At 42.1% G+C, this 26340-nt stretch overlaps 1 protein-coding gene across 1 annotated transcript; it reads right to left on the bottom strand.

The window, feature by feature from the left end:
• Positions 1 to 7726: 7726 nt before the first annotated feature.
• Positions 7727 to 25618, bottom strand: il12rb2 (interleukin 12 receptor, beta 2a; the record flags this gene model as incomplete). Its single annotated transcript, XM_080832109.1, has 15 exons — positions 7727 to 8200; positions 8317 to 8401; positions 8673 to 8778; positions 9815 to 9952; positions 10745 to 10912; positions 11005 to 11100; positions 11460 to 11651; positions 11912 to 12125; positions 17880 to 17944; positions 20339 to 20486; positions 20985 to 21139; positions 22692 to 22864; positions 23107 to 23221; positions 23584 to 23838; positions 25558 to 25618. 15 exons carry the CDS (start codon positions 25616 to 25618, stop codon positions 7727 to 7729), a joined length of 2445 nt encoding a protein of 814 aa, XP_080688235.1.
• Between the last annotated feature and the right edge of the window lie 722 nt (positions 25619 to 26340).

Below are 26340 nucleotides of genomic sequence, written 5' to 3'. Positions count from 1 at the left end.
GATGACCAGTAGCTGACAGGCGTAAACAGGGCCTCTAAAGGTAGAGACCAGTAGTGTAAATCAGGAAAATTGTGATGGTTCATGGGTTACTTCGGCATAACCTAAAGGTGCCATATTGTCTGTGCATGTCTCGTGTGAAGAGAACTGCTGGATTTCTGGTTACCCAGAAGCTAGCTCCATATGAATGTTGTCTGATCTAAGTTATGGGAAAGCATATCTTTGTCTTTTTTGTAGTACTGCTTTTATCTGGCAAATAGCTAACGGACTGCTCTGACTAGCCTGTGTAGCATTTCTGGCTGAACAACATTACCTTCGCTCTGCTATGTCCCCCCCAAGACTCCCAATAAATCAAAACACACCAAAACAAAAACGCTCAGGTCTTGGCACCTCTCCTGTAAGCAGTTGCCACCCAAAGACACAATAGAACGATTCCTCTTTAGAAGTTTCCATGTTCTTATCTGCAATGCATATAAATATGTCCTGTTAAACCTTTTCAGGGTGTAGAGAGTGACCTTTCCAGCGCAATTGATTGAGCAACGATTTTTTTTTACAGTCCTTTTTATATTTAGATGCAAATTAACCTGGAAGCATTACTGCCTGGGTTATATGTGGCATATTAAAAGGAATGGTAAGACACTGACCCCTACAGGTCTGAGCTGTTTTATGTTCTTGGTATATGTAATAACTTCAGCCAAACGCCTGTTTGTGGGAACTGTACTGACTGTAAACTCAACATGTAGCTGTGAAAATGGTTGATAGTCAATTAAATCTTTTTTTTTTGTATTTATATAGCAGAAAAACAATGATGATCGGGGCAAGGAAAAAGTCCCTGCTGATCAGGAAGAAGTCTTAAGCAGAACCGCAGCATATAAAGGGGGGCCCACCTGTTTGGAGCCAAGAGGGTATACATGGAGAAAGAAGATGGGGGGGGGGGGCATCAGGAACATGACAGATGAAATACACGTATCAGGATGAGCATGCTTGCTTACATGTTGTTACTGTACACGATACATACAAACAACAATATGGTATATTCAATTCAATTTTATTTATATATTGCCATAACAATACAATTGTCTCAAAGCGCTTTTGCATGATACATCCGAGATTGATAAAGGATAATGTGGGGAGAGAGCATTCAAGTTTTGTAGAATAGCTTAATGCTAGCACAGTATGGGGAAGAATAAGTTCAAGTAGATCTACAATAGGTCAGTCTAGACAAGGAGGGGAAGAAAGAGGTGGTGATGTTGATGAACAATGTTTCCACAGCAATCAGCATTTGCTAGCAAAGGTCACGCTGTAAGAGAGAACATTTGGTTATTAAACATCAATTTGACAATCAGATAAAGATACGTTTAGGTAAACAGTTAACAGTAGGTAATATGGCCACTTAATCAGTATCAGTATTATCATAATATGATATAAATTTAGAAGGAGTGAGAGGCTGACCTAGCCTGACGATGTCATACTCATGATTCTAGTCAGAATAGGAGTCTGATACCGGACCTTTGGGCTGTGATTATGGGGCGTGTTTCAACGAACCAGGAAAGAAAATGCCTATTCGTTGAATTGGATACCTAGAACCAATCAGAGCAACGTAGTAGCCTATTACCATCTGATAGATTAAACTTTTACCTGATCCCTAGGAAGGACGGCAAAAACATCTTTTCAATGACAAATGCCTTAGGGCTCAGATACACATACGCGTTTTTGTAAAAACGCGACGCTAGGAAATGCATTGATTCCTATGGTACGGGGCGCTTTGCGTGAAAGGAGGTCTATATATGGTCACTAGCAAAATCTGAGGGGGGCCCTTAACGATGGTGCATAGGTACTCAAATGATGAGAAATCGCCAAATGACGATGGCTTACACTGAAAGGATGTTCTAAATAGGGTGGCAATGCCACCCCCTCTCTTGTTAGTTCTAGAGGCATGCATGAAGTCAAAGTTAGGGGGGGTTGCTTCAATAAGAGTACAGTTGCTGTTGGCTGGGTTTAGCCATGTTTCAGTTAGCAGCATGAAGTCAAGACAGAAACTGGATATAAGATCATTAATTAAAAATGACTTGTTAGAGAGGGACCTAACATTTAGGAGGGCCATCTTGGCAGTTGACATGAGTGTCATAGCGTGGGTGGCAGGGGGGTGAAGAAGTGATACAGGTCGGGGGTTTCTTTTGTTTGCCTTATGGGTGTAAGGCACACAATTTTTTCTAGGCCTGATCAGTGTGGGAATTTTTGATTCCAAGGGAGGACCAGATATGCCAGCAGGACCCTCATGAGTTTCATATGGTTCATGGACAGACAGAGTAAGAGCTGGTGGAGGGTCAAGCTGTGCAGGAAGTCAGAGACAGCCAAAAGCAATACAATTCAAGAAATTAAAAGTTAATTTTCTGACTCCATTCCTATTTGGATGAAAAAGGTCATTATCAAATAAATCCTTTCTAGACCAGAAGGAGTAAAAATGACTAATAAAATTAAAGCCAGCAGCTATGCAGAAATTGCACAGCCATTGGTGAAAACCATAAAGACGGCTAAAGTACTCAGACCCCCTTAAGAGAGATGGAATGGGACCGGATAGAAGGCACCGTTTCCCTAGTGACTCAACCTTAAGACACAGTTCTTCGGTTACTTGGTGTAGTTTTGCAGAGGATCTGTCCATGACATCATTTGTCCCAAAATGTAAAATCACAATAGTGACAGTGGGGTGAAGACCAATAAGTTTGGGGAGGAGAGAGATAAAATCAGCAGCTTTACCATCATTAAGGCAGTATGTTACACCAGCTGGGAGTTTGACTCCTCTAATTATAGAATCTCCAAGAAGGAGAATTTGAGGAGCTGAGATGTCATTGTATGAGTGAACAGACAAGTTTTTGGGGAGTTGGCGTGAGACGTGAGGTGCTGACTCCGGGTCGCTAGGGGGCGGAACAGACTTATCTGGAGCTGTGACCACGGGGTCAGAGAGTTGAGAAGAGGACCCCAGGTACATGACGTCATCAGTAGTCGCAGGTGATACTGGATGGTTAGCTTCAGCGTTGACCGGTTCACACGGAGTCAATGGACCACCAGGTGAAACATGGCCATAGTTTGGTGTACCGATCGGGGAAAGACATCGACGGCGCTTTCCATACAGCCCAGGTGGTGAAGGGGATGTGCAGCGTTTTCTGGTCCTTTGGAGGGGAGCAACGACTTGTTGCACAGCGGGCTTAGGTGGTCTGGCAGCCGACGATTGCACTTCGGGAAGGGACTGACCTCCCCTAGGCGGTTTCTCCGGATTGCAGCCAGACAGGCCTTCCGAGGTTGGTGGCGAACCCCGTCCTCGATGAATCCCCGCATCAGGTGGGACCCTGGGCTTCTTTTGCACAACACAACTTTTAAAGGTAAACTTTCTATTCAGAAGCTTTTTTTATCATCCATTTCGCTGTATCGCGCTCATCATTCACTCAAACGTGACGTTAAACTACTACAAAATTTGGGAGGGCAAAATAACGTTAATCTAATTTTTTTTTTTAATTTAACGGCGTTAAAATGGGTTCACGTTAACGCCGTTAATAACGCGTTAAACTGACAGCACTATCAGAAACCAAACTTTTTCATTCCTCTGCATGACTTTTAAATTAAATAAAATGATCCTTAAAGGGATATATTGCAATATACACAAATACATCTTAAAATGATACAGCAATTTACTAAACATCTGGATGACACACACAGTTGATGTAGGAATTTTCATTTACCACCAGATGGCCTAGCAGAGCAAAGTAAAAAGCTTCAAAGCACCAAACCAGTTTTATTGTAGAAACTGTAATGTCTGTTGTTTGTCTGGGAATTCCCCACCCCCTTCACTGCATTTCATTCGCTCATTTAGTCTGGCGAACTACGCAATGGCGGTCCACTTCAGTCACGTAATTGGACAATCCTTTAACCAATCAGACCAACGATACAGGTGACATACTTTTTACCAAAGCCGGTTGGTAATAAAGCAAACACATCTTTTTTCTGTATGAATTGTTCCAGGGCAAGTTTCTGTTCTGTTTTCAAAGAAAACTTGCCTTTGAAATCATCCAAGACAGCCGCGAGAGCAGTATCGAAGTTTTGCTGTGCTTCGGCGGCCTCCATGTCCGATGTTTTCAAACTCTCTTTGCCGTCGCTTATGTTACGTAGTCGTGGTTAGTTTAAATCTGCAAATGGCCCGCCAGGCAGCCAATAGCCAGTTTGTGATTGGCTCCAAGGATCCTTACAATTCCGAACTAACCTGGTATACACTTTGCCAGACCGAATCTGAAGGCAAAATCAAATTGGCCGGAAGAAGAGGGGCGGGACTTCCCAGACAAATCTGTTGTGACTGTTTGGAATGAAGTCAGTCGTCAGCCTGAGTTGATACTAAAGTATTTTAGTTAAATGTATGTATGCCAGAGGGCAAAACATTATATGGTGACAGAAATAGAGGATGAAGTACTTACCATGAGCAAAAATGGATGCATATGGCGTGGCAGTTCCAAGAATGGATTGGGAAGCTAGCAACTTACCTGAGGCATGGCAACGTTTTCGGCAGACAACGGAGCTAATGTTCAAGGGACCCCTGCGTTGGAAGACCGAGGAAGAGAAGTGCAGCTACTTCTTGCCGTGGATAGGAGAAAAAGGGCGCGATGTCTACAACACTTGGACAATCACAGAGGATCAGGCCAAGATGCTGGACACGTACTATGAAAGATACAAGGAATACATCACACTGAAAGCCAACCCTATCTATGTGAGGTACCGTATCCACGAAAAGATGCAAGGAGAAAGTGAGTCTTTTGAAAAATGTGTAACGGAGCTGAAGTAACTGGTGAAAGACTGTGGTTACCCTAATGGCACTAGTGACAAAATGGTCAGGGGCCGTATCGTGTTCGCCACCAACTCGCACCGGGTAAGGGAAAAAAATGTATGCCAGGGAGCTGACCTGACGCTGGAGAGAGCCATAGACATAGCTCGTTCGTACGAATTAGCCCAGCAGCAGTTGAAGTATATGGGCCAGGGTACCAAAGCACACGCAACAGTGCACGGAATTAGCCGGAAAGCTAACGCTAGCTACAGATGAGACGTAGCACACACGCCACTGAATGCTAACTTTAAGCAGGAAAGTTTACGTTAGCAGTGCTGCTAAGGCATGTAGCTACTGTGGAGGGCTGCCAATAACATCTGCCCAGCTAAAGGCAAGCAATGCATGAAATGCAAGAAGCTGAACCATTTTGATAAAGTTTGCAAATCTAGCTCGCAAGCACAAACAAGGTATTACCGCAGCACAGTGAATGCCGTAGAAGAAAACGCAGGAGACCTCACGGAGGAAACAGATCTGTACTTTAAAACATCTCAATAGAGACGGGGGGAAAAAACAGACAGAAAAAGCTGTACCTAGACAGCTTCACCGTCGAGAACCATGGGAAAAGCAACGAGCAGGCCTATGTTTGACAAGCTTGACACTGGGGCGCAAGCCAACACCATTCCCACCAGCGTGTTTCAGGCAATGTTCAGGGACGTGAAACCAGCAGCCCACAGACTTACAGAGTGTGGTGGAGGAGCACTGAGCGTGAGGGGTATGTGCCAGCTCAGATGCGTTTACAGGGACATTGCAATTATGTTGGACTTTTATGTGATTGACACAAACGGCCCACGCTGCCTTACAGGGCATAATGGCGGAGTACGCGAAAGTGTTCCATGAGGTAGGTGAATTACCAGGCGTGTGCACCTTCCAAGTTGCACCAGACGCGACACCAGTGGTCTGCCCGCCACGAAGGATCCCCATCGCCCTGCGCAGCAAACTGAAGGTTGAGCTCGACATTATGGAGAAACAGAACATCATATGCAAGGTGACAGAACCCTGGGAATGGGTGAATACACTCGTTGTAGTTGAAACCAAAGAAGCTAAAAGCGTACAAGTCTCTGGATGCATACAACTTTGTTCTGTGGTCATGTCCAAGGCATAATATGTCATGATAACAATGTTAAAAACTTCGTAGTGCTGATGACGGAGGTTCTGCCTAGCCAAAGACAGGGTAAGACGACAGAATTGTACAAGGCCTGGGTTATCGTTAACAAGACAAACAACTGCATTCTTTCTGCGAACTGCACCCCTATGGCTGGGTATGTAAACCAACATAAGTTTACTATCTTAAATGTTCATTATTAACCCAATTGCCAGTGTCAGCAATTTAATCAAACTAAATGTAACTGCTTATTTGCTGAAATCATGGCAATGTTCCGACAGCCCGCTGATCCGAAATTGTGAGCACAGCGACGTGAACCACTATAGCCAATGAATGAATTGATCACACAATCATCAACATATAAATGCATTTATTTCACAAGCATGAACTTTAATTCAGAATGTTATTACACACACATGGCATTTGCATCGCGATGATAAAAAAAATACTTTTAGGATAGCCAATATTTTGTCAGTGCTTGTAATGTCCTGCGTCAATCTTCCGTTGATTTCCTTCGCATGAATGGAAGGCTACCCCATATTCAAAACCAGATTAGGCTAAATGAACTAATATTGCCTAGGAAAAGTGATATGCGTGATAGCCCGGTGAGCGTCTCCTCTCCGCTGCGCAAACTAAATGCTGTGTGTGTTTTGTGCCACTTAAAATATTTCTAAATTATGCCAGGGGGACTATTTTTCGGAATATTGAGATTTCGGAATATCGGGCTTTATATTTCGGAACATTGGGCCGTCCCTGATGAAAATAAGAGCTGAAGAGACCACTGCACAACCTACATTTGGTTTAATGTCAGGCAGCGTTTTAGCCTGGATACCAGACTGAACAACATTTGAGGTCTGGAAGTTCGGTCTGGCACTGCTCCGTTGGGGAGAATTGATCAGATTTCAGAAAACTAACCTACCCAATCAAATTGTCAGGGCGGGCTTTATACGATGATGGACAGATGATCAACCGTAATGTAATCAACTACGTCACCAACGCTTGGGTTGAGTTCGTATTCAACAAACATGGCTTCCGCTGGAGAGCTAAAATTTGGGGATTCAAGTCTGTTTTAGAAGACATTGACAGCTCATTAATTTTGAAAGAGGAACAGAGACACGCTATAAAGGTATTTGTCGATCGAAAAGATGTTCTTGCCGTCCTTCCTACGGGATCCGGTTAAAGTTTAATGTATCAGCTGGCCCCGATGGTCATACTACGTTGCTCTGACTGGTATCCAATTGAGCAAAGAGGCATTTTTTTCCCTGGTTCGGTTGAACCACGCCCCATAATCAGTTTCAGACTCATATTCTGACTAGAATTATGAGTATGACATCGTCAGGCTAGCAGCGTTTCACCCTAGAGCTTCAAATAGATAATGCAGTCCAGAGCACTGAGCTCCTTCTCAAGTCTGCAGAAACTCGACACGTGACAAAATGTCCTCCAGATGGGAGATGTTCAGATTCTGTAACTTTCTGTTTCTAACAGGGAGAGTTAAGTAGTGGCAAACATTTATTTACAAGACTTATAACCTATGTTCAGTTACAAGTCAAAGAGACAGAAGTACAAACATGCTTTATCAATAGACAAAAGACAAATAATTTAGCAGAAACACAGCAAAAATGTTTGAATCTTGCCTGTACAACATTCTACACATTGGCTTTTCCAAATGGCAGATATTTGATTTGTCCATTGTAGCTCTGTTTAATGAAAGCTAGCAGAAAGTTTGTTGATGCTATTGTATTATTCATATATGTAATTTTTCAGCAATGCAAAAAGAATGGTTCATCCAAGAAGTCGCTACAGTCAATTTTCACAGAGTCCAAAGTAAGCTTCCCCCCGATGGAAACCAGCGGGTCAAAGAGAGGGCAGGGAAGGAACGTTGGTCCATCCAAACATTGTTGCTCTTCCTCCTCCCCTTCCTCCTCCTCCTCCTCTCGATCACTCTCCCCACTCAGCATCCCATGTGTGGAGATGTAGTCCACAGTCACCTCAGTGTTCTGGGACACTTGGGTCTGATCGGACTCCTGTGAGAAGCTCTTCAGGTAGGTAGTGGGGGAGGTGGGCTTGTAGGAGAGGCACACGTCCTGCTGTAAACTGCTGCTGCTCGACCTGCTGAAGCCCACCACAGCACCAGGAACCACGCCCTCATTGGAGATCTCCTGCACCTCCACCGTGTCAGGCTCCCCCTCACTCATACTGGAGTCACTTAGGTATAGGGTCAAGGCCATCTCAATCTGAGGGAGAGGTGATTGGAAGAAGACAAAACACTTTGACCATGTTTTTAATTCGATTGTCAGTGTGATAAAATATATCAGACACTTGAAAAGAAACTGCTAGAAGGTGTGACTACCTTTTCTCCCGAAAACTCTTTGGCCCATTTACTGTTGGCAGGATCTGGGACCATGTCAGGAAGGAGGTGACAACATGTCAAAAATCTACAGTGAGATAAGTGAATGGGTTAGAAATAAATACAACGCAATTTCCGACTTGTTTATTTTAGACCACTGCAAGTTACCACTTGTAATCCTATGCCAGTGTGTTCCTGGAGAGCCAACTGACAAAACATTTTCTGAAGAGTGGTTTTGAGGTCATGTTGACTCTTATCTAAACACTCAAAACATTTTAATGTTTGAAGAATCCTCTGTTATCAACAGGCTCTGTGTGCAAACAGCTTGTGTAAACGTTGTTATTGTCTTGTCTTTTTACCTTTGGCGCAGGGAGGCATTATGACACAGACACATGAGAAGCAGAAGACAGCACATAACACTGAAACCGGTTACCAGGACCATAAAGAGCAGTGATGAAGCTTCCTCTGAAATTAACAAAAGAGTGGTTCAGAAGTGGTCTGGGATATTGATAAAGGCCTAAGAAACTCTGGAATTTATGTGCATTATATTTTGACACAAATGCAACACAAACTAGTTATGTTACTGAAAGTATAGTGTGCACAAAACGGTTTTGGTTTCATACATGTGAGGTTGCAGAATTGATTCTGTCTGCAAGGGCTAAGGCTTCTTAAACTTTTGTATCAGTAAAAAAGTCTGAGCAGCCTTTACTAATGTGGACAGAAGGTTTTCTTTAACCTGCCGATTCACAGATTGTATTGGACCAAAGCCCTGTGGTGCATATCCGACTTATACAGTAATATAGCATATGAACATAAATCATTTTGTACATCAGCAACTACACTGACTCCTGCTAAAGTTCTAGCAGTCTTTGCTTTCGTGGACAGAATCCATTCTGTAACATACCGACTCATGGATATCATTGTACTTTACTCCTTTTGTGCACGTCATACTTTCAGTAATATGGCAGATCCATTATATGGACAAAATGAACATTTCATGGCACATTCTGATCACAATGTAGCACATTCTGCATTTCATGCCACAAAAGTATACATTTAGGCTTAAGACAACTATTACATGGAGGCAATTAGTTTTTGTCTGCTGAATTAGCTTATTTTGTCCACATAATGAGAAGTACATTCAGCAACATTGAAAAGCCCAACCGTCAAATTCTGTCCACGCCACAAATTCATTGACACAATGCTAATGCATTTGTGTTATTTGAGGACAAAGGGCATTAAGGTGTTACATGGTTTCATATTAATTTTATATTAATTTCGTAGCACAACACATTCTGTCTACAGAAAAAGACAGAATGGACAGCTAGAGAAATTCGTTGAATTTGACAAAATGTCACAGAGTTACACCTTTGAGGGCAAATCAGAAGCCGGTGCTAAAGCATGTTTGCACTGTTTCCAAGTACCTCTCAGAGCCTCTGCATCACCACAAACTGCTCAAAACTGAAACAATGATTGGCCACCTTTCCATCAGGGAACCTACTTGTGGATTTGGTTGTGAAAAGGCAGAATTGTCCTGGAGGACTCTCCCCAGCGTCAGTCCAAGCAGTCACGGAAACTTTGTACTTCTGACCAGGGGTGAGACCAGACACACGGAGGATTCTGGTCATGGTTTCTACATCTGCAAGAGATAAAGGCACAATTTCAACGGAGCCTAGAGGAATAGACTTGCCCACATCCACGGCTGAAGTGCCCTTGAGCAAAGCACCTAACCCCGATCACTGCTCCCCGGGAGCCGCCAAAGGCAGCTCACTTCTACGGGTTAGTGTAACTTCACTTCACTGTGTGTGTGTTCACTGGGTGCTGTGTGTGTCACTCCCCTGGATGGGTCAAATGCAGAGGTGGAATTCAGAGTGTGTGTGTCTACACCACCGCCATAGAGTCACTTTCACTTTCACATTTGATATCTTTCACCAAATGGTTTACTGGAAAGCACTTCATTTTATAAACCATTATAGAATTTTGGTTGAAAGCTAGCAAGCTACCTACCTAAAAGCTTGCAAAGCCTATTAAACACCACTAACTGCCCCGATGCAGCTGATAAAACCTTGGTTACATGTTAACTGACATCTATTGACGATATTGTCGGTGAGGTGCTGTGAAGACCCGAACCACAGAACTAAATAGTGCATAGCCAGCCTGGATGGGTAGTGGGGATAACAGGTGTGTTTATCATCAAAATGTATTTGGAGATGATACCAAAAGTTGCTCATTACAAAAACATACCTCAGAAAGAGGTTAACCGTTGCATAGTATTACTCTGAATCTAGGAATTACTGTCAGGGTTCTAATGCTTTACCAACTGAGCAATCATGTCATGTTTGCTTTCATTACTTTGTTATTCAAAGTGTTTATTGTCAACATGGTCAAGCATACTGCTTGTGAGTTGCACTCATTAACAATCAGTGTGTACCATATCGAGCTCTCTCCTCCTCTGGTCCTTGGACATATTGGACATACACAGTGTATTTTCTGAGGCAACCTCTCCAATGTCGTCTTGGGACTGGCATCCAGGACACCAGCACAGTGTTATCCTCATTGACCAGTGGCTGTTTACGAATAGCAGGCCCTTTCTCTGGAACTAAAATATTGGTATTTTCAGTCATACATAATGTTATATAAATTCTGTTCTCTGGTAACAAAAGAAAATCAACAAATTATTCTAGCATTTACCCTTAGGCTGAGTAGAAATGTCAAATTCTGCCTCCCTTCTTCCATTTTCGAATATAGTGTAAACTGCTCCTCTATAACACTCATGTGGCTGAAGACCTTTACACCGGAGAACAGTAACAGATACAAGGGTAAGGTAATTGAAGAGACTGAACAGAAATGTTGAAATTACTCTTACTATTTGCTAGCATTATTACATTTACAAAACTGTTAATCTGTCATCATGGTGGGTTTCAAATGATTGTCATTCATAGGAGTCCACAGAGGTAATAATGTCTCAACATTAACTGGTTAGAGGATGCCAATAAACATGATACATATGTTATATATGATATGGAAAGAGAAAAGCTCATCTTCACAGACGTCGTCCATGATCACAGACCAAGTGACATGTCATGATGAGACCTACCTACGTTATTTTGGCTGACATCAAACTAGTGAGAGAGTTTCATACACACCTGTAATGTTGATACTCAGCTGATCTCTGCTCAGCCTTTGCCACTGGAGTTCTTTATAGGGTCTGTCAACTAGGAGCCACTCCACCAGGTAGCCAGTCACTGCCTCAGCTGCTGCAGTAGCAGGCTTCTGCCAGGAGAGGGCGATGCTGTCATCGCTCCGGGATACATGAGAGACTTTCTGAGGCGGTTGTTCTGAGAATAGGAGCCAGAAGCCACACTTATTCACTGAAAATTGCTAATTATTTAGATGAGGCCACCATAGGACCACATAAATACACAAAAATATATGTTGTATAGGGTAATATCCACATCCATTGCACATGTACATGATGCAAAGTGAGTGTGTGTCTACACCACCTCTGCCATAGAGTCACTTTCACTTTCAAAGACACTGAAGACAGAATAAACTGTTTGTGGAGCGTGCTGTTTGCTCATGTATCCCGTTAGCTTACCTATTTTATGTAGTTTTGCTATAGAAGCAGGTGGAGAATAGCCTCTTGAGTTGAAGGCTGAGATGTTGATAATCCAGTGACAGCATAACTGAGTTGTGAAGTTTGTGTACGTTGTGTTTGTTACATTCCAGGACCTGGTCTCCTTTGTCTTCGTGTCTTCAGCTAATACTGTGTATCCTAGAATTCTCCCCCTGGCTTCTGACTGATTCTGTTTCTAGATCGAAGACATGTATAGACTACTTATTTCATACACAGATGAGGACAAGATTGCATCCAGCATTAGATGTTCTGTTCTATCATAGAAAAGCAGATTTAACTGTATAAAATCACCTGCCTGTATCATCATTGAGGGCAGAACAGTAAAACTACCCGGCAACTGTTTACCAAGGATCAAGTCACTTTCCCTCTTGTAAATCTCAAATGTATTGTGAACTGAAACTTTCAAGCCGTTGGGCAGCTGGTTTCAAGATTGCACGCTAGCATTCACACTTCTACAACCACAAGTGGCTTGGCATTTAGCAGATGGCAGTGTTGACACCTGTAGCTTCTACAAAATGAGGGCACTATATTTTCACACCTCAAGCTTCTACACAACGAGGGCACCTCAAGCTTCTACACAACAAGGGCACCTTTAGCTTCTACACAACGAGGGCACCTCTAGCTTCTACACAACGAGGGCACCTTTAGCTTCTACACAATGAGGGCACCTCTAACTTTTACACAACGAGGCAAGGGCGTAGGTTTGCATAGGGTTGGTAGGGACTAGTCACGACCAAGTTTGGAAAAGACACAATTGTCCCTACCAATATTTTGTTAATTTTGAAAAAAAAAATATTTTTCACAATACATTTGCAAACTCATTCGTATTATTATCTATACTATGTTTGTCGCCCAGAAGAGTGAAAAAAATACATGATGATGTCATTTAATTGGCTGAAGTGGCAGGGTCAGAGATACTTCGAGAATAGAAAGAAAGAGAGCAGGCAGCTGTCTGACACGGTAAGCTACTTAATAGAATACGCCAGTAAATAATAAAGCCTCATATTGGATTTCCGTTTGGTCTCAGCAGTGATATTTTTGACACTATTGTGCTTTGTAGATAGGAAAAATGTCACCCAAAAAGTGTTTTCACCACCGAGAGAGTAAAGGCCCCCACATGCTTATCCGATCATGCTCTCCGATCTCACGAGGCACGCCCTTAAACGCCCTCCTTGAAGTGGGACCACACCTTTGAGCACCTCGGAGGGCCATCCGAGGGTGTCGGATGGCCTCTGGAGCACCGCTTGAATTTTCTCACTATCCGATCCGAGCTGTCCGACACCCCTGGCTAAAATGACGTTTCCTGTTTCGTTCCCTATATGACAGCACCTCCGTTTTTAAAAAAATCGCTGAGAGCTCGCTGGGAACCTGGGGCTGGAGGTCCAGGAGTGCATTAGGAGTTGGAGGAAGATCAGGGACAAGTTTGTAAAAATGAAAAAAACTATGAAGGGCACCAGCGGCGATGCAGGAGGAAAACCGACATATCCCTTCTTCCTTGCTCTATCGTGGCTCTTGCCGCATATAAAGCATAGGGAGACGTTGTCTAATTACAGCAATAATAAAAACATTTATTGGTTTTCGAACAGCCTCTTTGTGTTTGAGTTAGCAGAGCATGCAGTGTAAATGATTAAATTGTAAAATAACCTGAATTGTAGACGTAAAAAAGCAGAACTGTTTGTGTGGTATAATAATAGAAAATATTCGGCAATAACCGCGAGCTTGGTCATTGTCGTTAGTAATTCATTTCACAACAACAGCCTCTGATCATTAACTGAAAATACACGGGATAAAAACAAACAATTTCTTATTTTATAGTTTGTTGTTGATGATGTAACGGCCTTGTAACATCATACTAAACCATTGGTAATCTCCACAGCCTCTTGTAGAACCATGCAGGTAGAGGTGAGTCGTACAATCATCAGATTAGAAAGGGCGTGTCTCTCGTGAAGTCGTACGAGGTGAATTGGATAACCATGCCAATGCCTTAAGTAGCTATCAAGAAGGTGTTAGTTAGCTAATATGAAAACTTTACACACAGTACAATCCTGCTAGTCTACATCGCCACCCATTCTATAATGGAAACATGTTTTGAACGTTGTTTGTGTAGTACAGCATGTCACTTTTGCTTGTATTAAATCTATCCCTAGCGGCGTCTGCAATCGTTCAACTAGTGTGTTGGCAGCAGCTGATCTTGTTGAAGCCAGAAGGATAAGGCGTCTAGTAAAAGCAGGCTAGCAACTCAAAAGTGATATAAACTGGTAATAAGTAGGCCTATATGATCCTTTGGATAGTAATATGGCTATCCCTGTAATCTCGACAAAAGGTAGCAGTCAACTAAGCAATGTTAGTGTCTGTTTTAAATTGACAAATTACTGTGCAGGAAAAATCGCACCCTGAAGCTAGAGATGTAGAGCAGGTTGGTAATGAGTCAGCATCAGCGGTTCAGGTGAGACGTTAAATTGTCCATTTTGGCAAAGATTGCATTACATTGCTGCTAGGGGTGCAACGGATCATCATTGATCCGTGATCCGTTCGGATCATCTATTTCGGTTCGGCACACGCATGATCCGCGGATTGATTTATGAAAAAATAAATGACCATGCTGACCAAATAAAACAAAATATGAATTTATTATGATTTTACACCAAGCGCCAAAAGCGGTACTAATGCGACGCAACGTTCCACACGGGTAAATTAAAACAGCGCACTGTAGTTTGCCATGTGTGGTGCTTGTTGGAGAGAGGAGCTACGATTTAAATGTTTAGCTCGCTCCCTATCATTAATGGATCGCTGGGTTTTAAACTTAAGCTGGTAGTCTGCCTGTGCCTGTAGTGGTAACCATAGTGATGATATACTGTCTACCAGCTGAGCTGGTGATTTTTCTGCCACATGAAGGCAGAGAAGATTTTTTTCAAGAACCATAAGATGGAAATATCCTATGCCTGTTGACTTTCCCAGATGTTATGTGAATACATAGACATCCCAAGTCTCCCTGAAGTTGGAGTCTCCCGCATATTGATAACGACTCCTTGATGCCCGCAAATTACTTAAAATCTCCCGGAATCTAGAGCGAGCGAGCCAGACCGCGCACACGAGACAGACGTGATCCAAACTGCGTTAGCATCTGTGTAGCGCGCTCACGACAGAGAGGGAGAGGGACCTAGAGACTGTGCGTGTGTGAGGCAGTGTGCGTGTGTGCCTCAGGAGCATCCTGATTTACCTGTTTCGGTAAGTCAACAAATGAATTTTCAGTGTGGGCGGGCTTTTATCTCTTCTCCCGACCGAATTAATCAATAATGAAATTAATCAGTTCAGTGTATCTAGGAACAGGGCACAGGGAGAGTGCCCCCTCAAAAAGAAAATTTAAGACATTTTACAACAGACTATACAAAGGTGTACGTACCCCTGTCTTATAAAAGTAAACCACAATTACAGTCTTGCACACTGTACTATCTGTAACAGTGATTTCAGCATTGCCCATGGTGGGTTAAATGACTGTAAAAGACTTGTTGTTCATTTTGTATGGCCCTACCTCTCTTGCACTTATTCTTATAATGTTAAGTTATACATGTTTATATGTTTTTAAAGTAATATAAGTTTATAATCTTTAAATATCATTTGTTGCGGGTTTTTTATGTGCCCCCCTGGTTAAACCCTGGCCCCTCCTTGGCCCCCCTAGTAAAAATGGTCTAGAACCGCCACTGACTGTGGCACAAGAAAGCCATACAACAGTGGAAACACATCGAGCATGGCCACGCATTTACAGCGACATCACCCCGGTGTTTCACTGACAGGAGTGAAACCGAAAGCGGCTCAACAACCGCTCATCACCGCGGCATTTAAGCAGCCCCTTCCTCCACATGTTTATTTGTCTTGTCTATTTTTGCTGATCCGAAAAATGATCCGATCCGTGACTCTGATCCGAGGAACGATCCGAACCGTGAGTTTTTTGATCCGTTGCACCCCTAATTGCTGCTGTTAAAGGGTTGTTTAGACAATTACGAATGTTATCATTCACACTAGGGATGGGCATTCGATTAAATAGTTTTAATCGATCGTAGGGATAATTAACCATAGGCTATATTAAAATGCAGTGAAAATAGAAAAAGAACTGCCTGTTTCCTCAATGAGATCTTTATTACAAGTCCTTCTTTCCTTACAATACTAGTATCTCCGATCAACAATACTAAATAGGTTCTACGCATGCGCACGCTAAACCCAGTTTGTAAGGGATTGTGCAATCGAGGCACAGCTCGCTGGTGCCTCATGTCTCGCTGTCTTCTGTCTGTTTGAACAGGATATGCGCAAATTCAGCGATTTTGATTATACTCTCACTCTACACTTCACCGTCAAACTCTTCATGTTTACTTTTGAAATACACGGAAACTCGTAGGTAACTGAGAAGGTCTGATGTTTTTTGTTTTTTTTCAAACATTGCCCTCGTGTGGTAAAATGTTTAATTGCTGCCACATAGCGAGATCCATTGCATTCGTTCAAGACTCCCAACCCGCAACAGAACATGCATTCGTTTTATCGATGAAAAACATACGTATTTTACTACCTACTGATTTATTTTGTCTTTTTTGGCTGCACAACTGGGAAAAGTTTTATATATAAATGTTGAATATAGAATATACTGTTACTGTATCTTGCCATTTTGGCTGGACGTTTTTATTTATTATTGTTATTTAAACAAATGTTTTATTTCTGTTATTATGTTTAAATAAGTTCAAAGTTACACAAATGTTTACATATTTTAATAAAGTTTGCCTGTTCAACCTAATATCAACTCGGGGGGCGGGGGGCGGGATGTAGGGCGGGCGGTCAGTGTCCCTACCAAAGCTGAGACCAAACCTACGCCCTTGCAACGAGGGCACCTCAAGCTTCTACACAACAAGGGCACCTCAAGCTTCTACACAACAAGGGCACCTCTAGCTTCTACACAACAAGGGCACCTCAAGCTTCTACACAACAAGGGCACCTCAAGCTTCTACACAACAAGGGCACCTCTAGCTTCTACACAACAAGGGCACCTCTAGCTTCTACACAACAAGGGCACCTCTAGCTTCTACACAACAAGGGCACCTCAAGCTTCTACACAACAAGGGCACCTCTAGCTTCTACACAACGAGGGCACCTCTAGCTTCTACACAACAAGGGCACCTCTAGCTTCTACACAACGAGGGCACCTCTAGCTTCTACACAACAAGGGCACCTCTAGCTTCTACACAATGAGGGCACCTTTAGCTTTTACACAATGAGGGCACCTTTAGCTTCTACACAACAAGGGCACCTCTAGCTTCTACACAACAAGGGCACCTCTAGCTTCTACACAATGAGGGCACCTTTAGCTTTTACACAATGAGGGCACCTTTAGCTTCTACACAACAAGGGCACCTCTAGCTTCTACACAACAAGGGCACCTCTAGCTTCTACACAACAAGGGCACCTCTAGCTTCTACACAACAAGGGCACCTCTAGCTTCTACACAATGAGGGCACCTCTAGCTTCTACACAACAAGGGCACCTCTAGCTTCTACACAACAAGGGCACCTCTAGCTTCTACACAATGAGGGCACCTTTAGCTTTTACACAATGAGGGCACCTTTAGCTTCTACACAATGAGGGGACTGTATTTTCACACCCTCTTTCATCTGTATTGTTTTATTTGCCCCCTTTACTGTTAAAACTGCCTTTTTTGGTAGATAAGTAAAACGAATCAAAAAACACACTGCACTGTATTAGTCTATGTCCACATGAAAATAAATAATTATAAAATATGTGTAACTGTCTTTTGTAAAACAGAAAATGGTGGAGACTTTCAGAGAGGTTGGATATATATAGAGAGAGAGAGAAAGAGAAAGACAACTGAAAATCTCTTTTCACAATAGATGAAAGACGACATGTGTTCATTTCTGAAAAGACATACCTTCCAAAGCAAGATATATGACCTGGATGATTCTTCTATGTACCAAATATCCAGTTTAAGTGGTGCTGAAATAGATGAAAAATACATGATCATACAGTTTAGCAATGAAAATACTACTTTTGTATGTATTAAGTAAGCCTGGGGAAGATTCCTTGAAGGGTATATTGTTCAGGTTCAGGAGGTAGAGGGGTTATTTAGCAATCAGAAGTTAGCTAGTTCAAACCCGACTCCTCCTCACCTGGGGCCGTATTCACAAAGAATCTTAGGGCTAAAAGTAGCTCATAAGTGGCGAATTTAGGAGAAACTCCTAAAAATAATGGGCGTGTCAGTCTTAAATTTAGGACTCCTATTTTTTTTTACTAAGAGCAATTCACAAAATATTTTATCCCTAAAAGTAGCACCTAAGTCTAGGACAGCTTAAAACTCCTCATGAGGACTCCTAAGTCACTAAGACCTATTCACAAAAAGTCTTAAAATGGCTGAAGCCAGACGTAACGTGTTGGAGACAATGAACGACTCTGAATTGTTGAGAAGATATCGTTTAAACCATGAAGGCATCAACATTTTACTAGAATTAGTGCGGGATGCAATCACGTCTCCAACTATCCGAAACAACCCAATCAGTCCGGAAGTTAAATGTTTGATAACATTAAGATTTTTGGCTACGGCGAAAATGCAACTTTGCAACGCAGACGACTTCAGAATATCGCAATCATCAGTAAGCCTATTCATTCATCAAACAATCACCGCACTCTGTAGACCACACATTGTACAACAGTTTATTCGGTTCCCTATGGACAATCGCCTACTTCAAAGGATCAAGGTCAATTTCACGGCGTTTGCAGGAATGCCCGGTGTCGTGGGTGCCATCGATGGAACACACATTAAAATAATTGCTCCATCCAGAGATGAGGACGTCTTTGTAAACCGCAAAAAGGTACATTGAATTAATACACAGATAGTGTTTGATCCAAATTTCACAATCATGGATATTGTTGCGAAGTGGCCTGGATCTACTCACGATTCGCGCATTTTAATGGAGAGCGCGGTCTGCGCCAGCTTTTTGAGCGGCACCATGTACCTGCTGGATGCCACTTGTTGGGTGACAGTGGCAACCATGCAAGACATGGCTTTTGACACCCTTCCTCAATCCACAACCGGGAGCACAGTTGAACTACAACATGCAAGTATACGCATGAGGCCTATTTTGGTGACACAATACCTGTAGCCGCGACGGCTCTTTTAAAGTCCACTCCGCAATCTCCATCCTACATTGTGACTGGAGCGCATACCACCGCTTCTCGCAGTCATCGACAGAGCGACACACGGCAGGGAATGAAGCATTTATGTTAACACATATGTCCTCCCATGCCTCACGCTTCTTTTTTGTGGTCACATTTAGCTTTTATAACTCCCTTCCTCTCCAGCACACTCTGGGCCAACATGGACAGTTGGTCCTGGGACCAGTTCGACTTTCTCTTACGTCTCGCCCTCGTTTCGTCCATTATGACAGGAGGACTTAAAGAGCCGTATGAACTGATATTTGAAGTGTTTAAGGGCTGGAAATATGCCGATTACCTAATAGTTTGCAGGGAGCTTTAATTATTACTTCCTTGATTTCATGCAATTTCCGTGTTTTTTTCGGCAATTTCTCTTTCTCTAACGTGCAAAGCGTCATTCACGTTGGATGCACAAACTTGTCATCATGCGTGTGCATTCTGCTAAGTGCACTATCCATAACTATTTAATATGGCTTCATTTGAAGCCTAGGTTATTCTCTTATTTTCTGTTGATTTAGTGGGATCGTTAGGGGGATGTTAGGACTGAGTTTTGAATGAGAGCGCCTGTCAGCAACCAATCACCGTACGCACCGCTTCTAAACTCGTGCATGAGAATGGACGTCATCCATAGCAACGGAGTTTTTATCTTAAGCTTAGGAGTTGGTATTATCCTTAGTATGAGTAGGTCTCAGAGCCGTTGTGAATCACTTTTAAGAAATTACTCCTACGTAAAAGGTTTTAGCGCGAGTTAGGAGCACTCCTAGTGGTAAGATAAAAGGCTTTGTGAATACGGCCCCAAGTGTCTAAGTGTCCTTGAACAAGACACTGAACCCCCAACCGCTCCCGATGTGCAGTTTGGCAACTAAGAAGCCTCTGCCATCGGTGTATCTGTAAAAAGCTTTGCTTGCTCTATGAGTATGAAAGATGAATACCATTTACCATTATCTATTTATGTTGACCAAACTATCATCTAAAGTGTGATAGTGTGTAAATAGTGCTTTTTGACGGTTGTAGGTCATCACACTTCGATGAGCATCAACTCTGTGTTTACATTTTTTCCCCCGTAGAGCAAAAACTGCGCGGCCATATATGCAATTTGTTCCATGTGAAAAAAAATTGAACAAGTAATTTAAGTAATCTACAGGAATTACTAAAACAATAAGCAATAAAAACAATCACCTTCTTCACCGGTCCAGCATTGGTTGAACCTGCTCCACTGGCTCCACAAACCTGTCTGTGGTCTTATCTTCAACCTGGCACGGAAATGGTTGTGTGCAAAGGGCTCCAAAGATATTGAGATGTTCCAGTTGTGGTTTGAGTCTGTGCGCTGGAGAGAGATTTGAACCAAATATGTCAGACCACAGCTACTCACGCTAATATTTTCATTGATAAAAAAAAAAAAAAAAACCTCTCAAGACACATGAACAGGAAAAGGTTCCCGGATGTGAAATGACGTCACCCAAGTTTGCTAAAGAAAAGATTGTTACCACAAAATCCCCGTTCTTTGACATTTCTCCCCCTCTTTCTGATTCACTCAGCAGGGTTTGTGGTGTACGGCCTGAGTTGTTCCTGTTGGGCCCGCCTGCACACCGAGTCAACCTGATGTCATGCTGCTTGTCGCCGTGCGTAGACATGCTAATCTGCTAATCTTTGCAGCAGGTATGAGTCTGTAGGAGTCTTTGGAATGCAAGCTTTCCCTATCTACTAACCTCATGATATGCATACGTGTATATGCACTAACCCTTACGTATATGCACTTCCTAAAATGGACTTTGAAGTATGTCATACCTCAGTATCTAGTCTAGTCTAGAAGTGGACTACCTACTTCGAAAAGCTGTCTCGACCAGTGGTCCGGGTCCTGGTCCTGGTCCTGTCTGTGCTGGACCTCAAGAATGTGACTGGAGCCAACGTTGGTGATGAGGAGGTGGCAGTGGCGGGAGGAGCATACCATCTGCTTCAGGATTGGAGGAGTGGGCCTCACTGCAGACAGAAGGAGGAAAGAGGTGACGCGATGTGTCAGATGTAGAGGTCATCTCCTTCCTGGGGGGGGGGGGGGTGGGGGGTAGTGATGCGGTATGTGAGTAGTTTCATGAACACATTCTGTGTCTTTCACAAGCTAGGGTGACCTTCAACCACTGTGGACCAATTACGGGAGTCTTTTATCCTGTGAGTTACACAGTATAATTGTGTATGTCATCGAACAGATTTATGCAGTAAAACAGATTTCAGCATTGCAATGAAGCACACACGGTTGGCAAGACAGGGCCTCGTTTCCCCGAACGCGAAAAAGCACTTGAAATCGTTCGTAAGAGGGATCCTACGTTGCAGAGCAGTTTCCTGACGCCGCACTTAGCTTAAATTGATCTTTCGCTGAGAAGAATTCTACGTGTGGTCAGGACCAGTAGTAACTTCACACTTAGCGAACTTCACACTTAACTTCACACTTAACTTCACACTTAGCGATGCAATCCACCAGGGGCGTCGTTCGGCCTATTGTAACAGACTAGCTTTGTGAAGAGCGAATGTATTTTATCCCCTCGGGGTTTCCGTACTTGGAAAGAAGTATTCCAGCTCTCACGTTGTACGTTGTGACTGACTCACTTCTTGTCTATACGAAGTAAACGAGACTGTTTTCCCTTCAACGCATGTGTCATTCTTGTGATAAAAGATAGAAGTGCCAACGCTCGTTTACACTATTATAGAAGAAATCCAAACGATGTTTCTGTGTATAGCACATCATGAGAATGTCATTGTTTCACCTGCCTATTCCCATCAAAATAGAAATAAAGAATATTGAGTATTTGAAAATAAAGATTATACAAAATAATATTTTATTGAACTAAGGAGATGGCTTTTCTGACTGTGTAGTTAGGCTGCAATATTAGGAAATTGACATGTAATTGAGCGCGGGGGGCAGCTTGCTTCATCAGTGGTAGCGCCTGTGCCTGAGATGAGTAACTTTGAGTTGTTTCCCTGAAGGCACTGAAGCAGTTCAACTTGTACATAAGAAGCCTATGAGTTTTTTGTTTTTGTTTATTTTGGATTTCTACTCTCCTTGGTAACTGTACTAATATTGCCTAATTGTACTGTGTCTAAAAAGAGAGAGATGACTTTCTTATAATGCGCCCTTTTGTAGTTGTTTTTCAATAATGCCCAATTATGCCCTGAGTGATGTTTTTTATTTGATCTTTTCTAGCCTATATATATTTATTGAGGTATTGTTCTTATGTCGACACTTGTTATATTGGAACTTCATTCATGAGCCTATACACAAGTGAGAAAATCGACTCTTCTGACATCGATTACGTTACTTTCAGAACCACTGTGATGGACAGCTCCAACCACTAAGAGTTCTTAAGGACTCGTGCACGTTACGCTCGTGCACCTGACTTTAAGATGATGTTCGGGAAACGCTCGTAAATAGAAAGTGTTACTGAGTCTACTATGTCTTAAAAATCCACGTAGGCCGTTAAAATACGTCGTTATCGGGAAACGAGGCCCAGTTCAATTAACAGTTCAATTAATATATTACCTATGTGACTAAGAGTGACATCAATTTCCCCAGCAGCACTGTGTCCAAGTTTGTTGAAAGCCCTCACGCTAACAACGAATCGAGTGTCAGATCCGGGATAGAACAGGGCTGAATTCTCGCTTGACTGGGTGATTGGCACGTCTGCTGAGCTGTCGTGAGATGCCGTCCTTACACTGAAAGAGAACATAAAGTAGAATTTACCAGTATGAACTTGCAGAATCTCTGTCCATGACATTTTAGCTGGAAAGAAGGTTAAGACACCTGGTGAAGTAATTTCAGACAGGACGCTATTTTCTGTAACTATCATGCTTTACAGTATGAGGTGGCAGTGAACAAACTTACAATGCACATTCTACTTAAACCGCATTTTACACATTTTCACAAAGCGATGCAGTGACCTTCTGTTTCTACTAACCGGAACTCGCATGTTGTCCATAAGCCGGTTTCTTTTCCTATTTTGCATCTGCAACTGACATTTCCAAATTCTCCGTTCTGTTCACAGGTTAGATTCTGAGGGACCTCTGGGGGGTCTGGAAGAGAAGATGACACACGCCTTAAACTGTGTAGCACTGGTCAAACTGCATGACTTGTAACGGTATGTGTCCCTGAGATCACTGCATGACAAGATTAGTTACTATTTTCAGGTATAAAAAAACAAAACATTTGAAGACCTGCAAGCAACACTTTGGGTTCAACTCACACACCCAGAGAAGTTTGCGTTTCACCAAAGCTAGTTGCAGATACAATACTGGACAGCTACAGTGCCCATTGTTATTGTCATGTTACATGATTTCTTGTTAATATTTACTTATGTTTTTATGTGTAAATACAGATTTAAGTTAAAAGAAATAAAATAAAAGCATGGCATTTGAAAACACAGTGTAATACTTACATCCAACAATAATGTCTACACCACAGACCACAGACTCGCATTTGCAAGTGTATGTTCTGTTCACCATTATTCCCTGAACCTCATGCCTTATTGTTGTGACATTCTCTGTTTCGTGAAGCTGTATCTCGTTGGTATCACGCAAAATGGTGGTACTGTGTCCTTTGCAAGTCCCTTGATTGATGCAGAATATTGTAAAATTTGCGCCCACTTGCACAAATGGGCCAAGGCTGGGAATTGCTGTGCAATTGCTGTTGGCTGAATAATAACACATAAGTGAATTTCATGACGATTAAGTTTTTTTTTAATTAAGTCTCTCAAATGGGTATGTAACAATGCAAATCAATACTCAGATACAGATGGGACGAAGTTGTTGGTACCCTTTCGTTAAAAAAAAAAACAAAAAAAACAATGGTCACTGAAATAACTTTTTACTTAAAAGTAATAATAAATAACATTTGACTGAACATGAACTAATGAAAATCAGATTGCTTTTGAATTGTGGTTCAACAGACTCATTTTAAAAAAAATAATGAAACTGGCCCGGAGAGAAAATGATGGTACCCTTAACTTTATATTTTGTTGCACAACATTTTGAGGCAATCACTGCAATCAAGCGATTTCTGTAACTCTCAATAATACTTCTGCACCTGACAACAGATATTTTGGCCCACTCCTTGTGAGCAAACTGCTCTTAGCCATTCTTAAGTGTTTTTAGCTGTGTGTTTTGGGTCATTACCTGTTGGAGGACCCATGACCTGCGACTGAGAACAAGCTTTCTGATACTGGGCAGCACATTAAGCTCCAGAATGCCTTGATAGTCCTTAGATTTCATTGGACCCTGCATAGACTCAGGACACCCTGTGCCAGATGCAGTAAAGCAGCCCCAGAACATAACAAGCCTCCTCCATGTTTCACAGTAGGTACAGTGTTCTTTGCTTTATTTTTGCGTCTCTGAACATAGAGCTGATGTGACTTGCCAAAAAAGCTCCAGTTTTCTCTCACCTTTCCAAGAACATTCTCCCAGAAGTTTAAATCATTATTAAATAAGTCAATATGCATTTTGGCAAATTCCAGTCTCGCTTTTTTATGATCTGCTTTCAACAGATGTGTCCTCCTCGGCCGTATTCAATGAAGTCCATTTTGGCTCAAACAGCGACGGATGGGGCAATCTGACACTGATGTACCTTGACCTTGGAGTTGACCTCTAATCTCTTTTGAAGTTGTTCTGGGCTCTTTGGTTACCGTTCGTATTATCCGTCTCTTCAATTTGTCATCAATTTTCCTCTTGCTGCCACATCCAGGGAGGTTTGCTACAGTGCCCTGGACCTTAAACTTCTGAATAATATGTGCAACTGTAGTCACAGGAATATCAAGCTGCTTGGAGAATGTCTTATAGCCTTTACCTTTAACATGCTTGTCTATAATTTTCATTGTAATCTCCTGACACAACTCTCTCCATAGCTTTCTGTGGTCCATGTTCAGCATGGTACACACCATGATGCAAACCAGCACAGTGAATACTTTTCACCCTTTAAATAGGCAGACTGACTGTTTACTAGTTTGAAGACACCTGTGATGCCAATAAGAGGACACACCTTAGCAACATGTTCCTATGGTCAAATTATTTTCAATCTTTTCTAGAGGAATCTTTTTTGTCCAGACCAGTTTCATTCGTTTTTTATAATGATTCTGTTGAACCACAATTCAAAAACAATGTCTGATTTTCATTAGATAATTTTCAGGTCATTTTTATTTATTATTACTTTTGTCAGTTTCAAGTTATTTCAGGACCATTGTGGGGTTTTCTTTCCTAAACGGAACGGTAGCAACAATTTTGTCCACGTCTGTATATCTGGATAAACATCAGCAATTTCAAATGCAACATCAACATACTATTGCGTAATTTACCACGTCCATATTTGATCAATGTTGAAAAATAATGCGTGTAATAGTGTATAGGCTAATGCAATTTACCATTACGGATTACTACAGCAGATAGCAAGAGGATAACTGCGTTTGTCTTTGCATAAGACATGCTCTGTCAGAGCACTGATCATCGACATGGATCCACTGCACCTTCACATCCAGTTATCTCAACTGTGGAGGATTTGCAGCATTTGTTACCATTCAAAAAGAGCAGCAGTTATAAAATATTTGTCCTCCACAGAAAACATAATAAGAATCTTTCAAGCAAGAATTTGTATCTAATGACAATGAAAACACAATGAAAATGATAATAATGGTCTGAGTGATAATCTTTTGGCTTTGACTAGGCTTACTTGTGTCAAACTAGAGGGTTCTTCCATAACTTTAGAAACAGGCATTTCTCCACTGACATAAACAAGATTTCGTTAAGGTTGCCAATGTCAGTGTAATAACATTACATGGCTACTCGTGAATATAACAAAATATAAGTACAGAGTACAGATTGATTTTCAAAATACTTCTGATAGTCGTCATTGTTCTTATAGGAAATACATGAGGTAGCCTTACTCACACAGCCCGTACAAGCGGTGTTGCCATTACGCTCTCCGGCGACTTCATCTGTACCTATGTCTTCAGCATTAAAAGCGAAACATGCCTTCATCCGTCAAACTAAGGTTGTATGGACGTTTGAGTCCACAAAGTTCCCAAATCATTGTTACGTTTTTGTTAAGAGTTTTAGACTTTTCTGATACTAACAGTTTCGTAATTGAAATCTGAAATCGTACCGTAATCGTTGCCCGACCGAACGAGTGGAAGTGTGTCTTCAAGTTG

The sequence above is a fragment of the Sprattus sprattus genome (assembly GCF_963457725.1).
Source record: "Sprattus sprattus genome assembly, chromosome: 2".
Lineage (NCBI taxonomy): Eukaryota > Metazoa > Chordata > Actinopteri > Clupeiformes > Clupeidae > Sprattus > Sprattus sprattus.
Note: the sequence above shows the minus strand (reverse complement) of the source record. Positions and strands in the feature narration are given on the sequence as shown.